We start from the raw sequence: 1,635 nt of genomic DNA, 5'->3' as shown, positions 1-1,635 counted from the left end.
AAAACAAATATTATCTAAGCTCGGCCATATACTTTTCGGCCACATATACTTCTCGGCCACCCAATCAAAGCAGCCACACAATACAAAGTCGCGATTTTGGTCAACAACAACGATTATATTTGCCACTCAGTTCACATAGAGTTAAGAGTACGTGCTGCTACTGCTTCTGCTACTTTTTAAGCCTTATTCTCTAGTAAAGTGCTTGCCTGTTAAGCCTGTTAAGCTGCTGCTTAGTTAATAGCAGCCTTAATACTCTCAACGTTACTAAACCGCTAATTTAGATTAACTTAAACTTGCTTTCTTACGCGTGTAACTGTAGTACTATGTAGTTAATATTTAAGTCGTTAATTTTCAGCCTCAAGCTGAGCTGCCCTAGTATTAGCTTCTGTAATAGCCTTGCCTGCCTTGCTAAGCACAAGCCGGGTGCTTCGTAAGAGGGATTCTAACAACTCTAGCTATTTTTGAGCCTTATATAAGGCTTGTGAGCTCCGAGGTGTAGTAAATAGTAACTCTAGGGTAGCTAACGCCTGGCTGGTAGGTGGAGGAGTAACTGGTCGGCCAGTTACTTGGGATGATAGCAGTACAAGGCCTGGGTTGTATGGGCAGAGGCCAGAAGCCCTCCAACCAGCTCGTATTACACGATCTGACAGAGCTTCTTCTCTTGCCTTGTTGTATGACACAACAAAGCGCTCCTTCTTAATAGGTGCTGCGTTATCAAGGGCAGAGAGAGCTTAGATCTCATTACGGTACCTGCTCTTGAGTACTAAGAAAGGAGCAAGATCCAGCGGCTAAAGCAGGTGTAAGGCGTGAGGCGGAAGGTATAGGAGGTGGATCTTGTTCACCTTGCAGAGCCACATGAAGTCGATCGGTATATAGGAGCCATGGCCATCGAGTACAAGTAGACGATAGCCGCTAGAGGACGGTGAAGTGTTTGGTATAAAGATACGCCGCAACTATTTATATCTAATTAAGTTTAATGTCTATCTATTCTCTGACGTTGTGTAGAGCTAATTAGGTGTGCCTTGTGCGGGCAACTATGTTAATTGTAGATGTTTGCCCTTAAAGATAACTAGGCATTAAAGTTTAACGCTGACAGCTAAGATAGTCTTAATAATTAATACCCACTTACGATTCTCTAGAGATTTAATATAAGCCTTCTTCTTTAAAGAACTGGCAACTACTTAGGAGTTTGTACATACCCCTAGTGCAACTCCAGTCTCATCCATATTCTATATATCCTTATACTGTATGCCTAGCTCTATTCGAGTGCGCTTAAACAGCTCAAGAACTGCTCGAATAGTCTCATAGCTAGCTGCCGTAGTCCGTGCGCTCTCAATTGTTCGGCCGACTATAGAGGCGACGCGTGGGTTGCGGGCGATGAAATGGGGTATCCATAGTTGCCCGAGAGGCTCGTGGTCGCCGTTCATGCGGAGGAGCCAGGTGGCCATTTCTCGTACGCGTGGATAGGAGGGAGGTTGTGCGCGTGAGTCCTCATCGAGTATCTAGTCTACTAGAAAGGCCTCTTATTCTAGAGTTAATTGCTGCTGCTGTTGATGAGCTATCGCGTGTGGTTGGCGGCCCTTCATGCGCTCTTAAAGCGACGATCGGGGAACTCCGTACGCCTGCGCGGCCTGT

The 1,635-nt window shown here is 45.5% G+C and overlaps 1 protein-coding gene across 1 annotated transcript; it reads right to left on the bottom strand.

The window, feature by feature from the left end:
- Nucleotides 1-929: 929 nt before the first annotated feature.
- CC77DRAFT_977696 (hypothetical protein) lies at nt 930-1,635 on the bottom strand. Its single transcript, XM_018535973.1, has 2 exons — nt 1,202-1,635; nt 930-1,137 (listed from the first exon to the last, which is right to left on the bottom strand). Exon 1 carries the CDS (start codon nt 1,446-1,448, stop codon nt 1,230-1,232), a length of 219 nt encoding a protein of 72 aa, XP_018378615.1. The 5' UTR covers nt 1,449-1,635; the 3' UTR covers nt 930-1,137; nt 1,202-1,229.

Source organism: Alternaria alternata, assembly GCF_001642055.1.
Source record: "Alternaria alternata strain SRC1lrK2f unplaced genomic scaffold CC77scaffold_70, whole genome shotgun sequence".
Taxonomy (NCBI): Eukaryota; Fungi; Ascomycota; class Dothideomycetes; order Pleosporales; family Pleosporaceae; genus Alternaria; species Alternaria alternata.
Note: the sequence above shows the minus strand (reverse complement) of the source record. Positions and strands in the feature narration are given on the sequence as shown.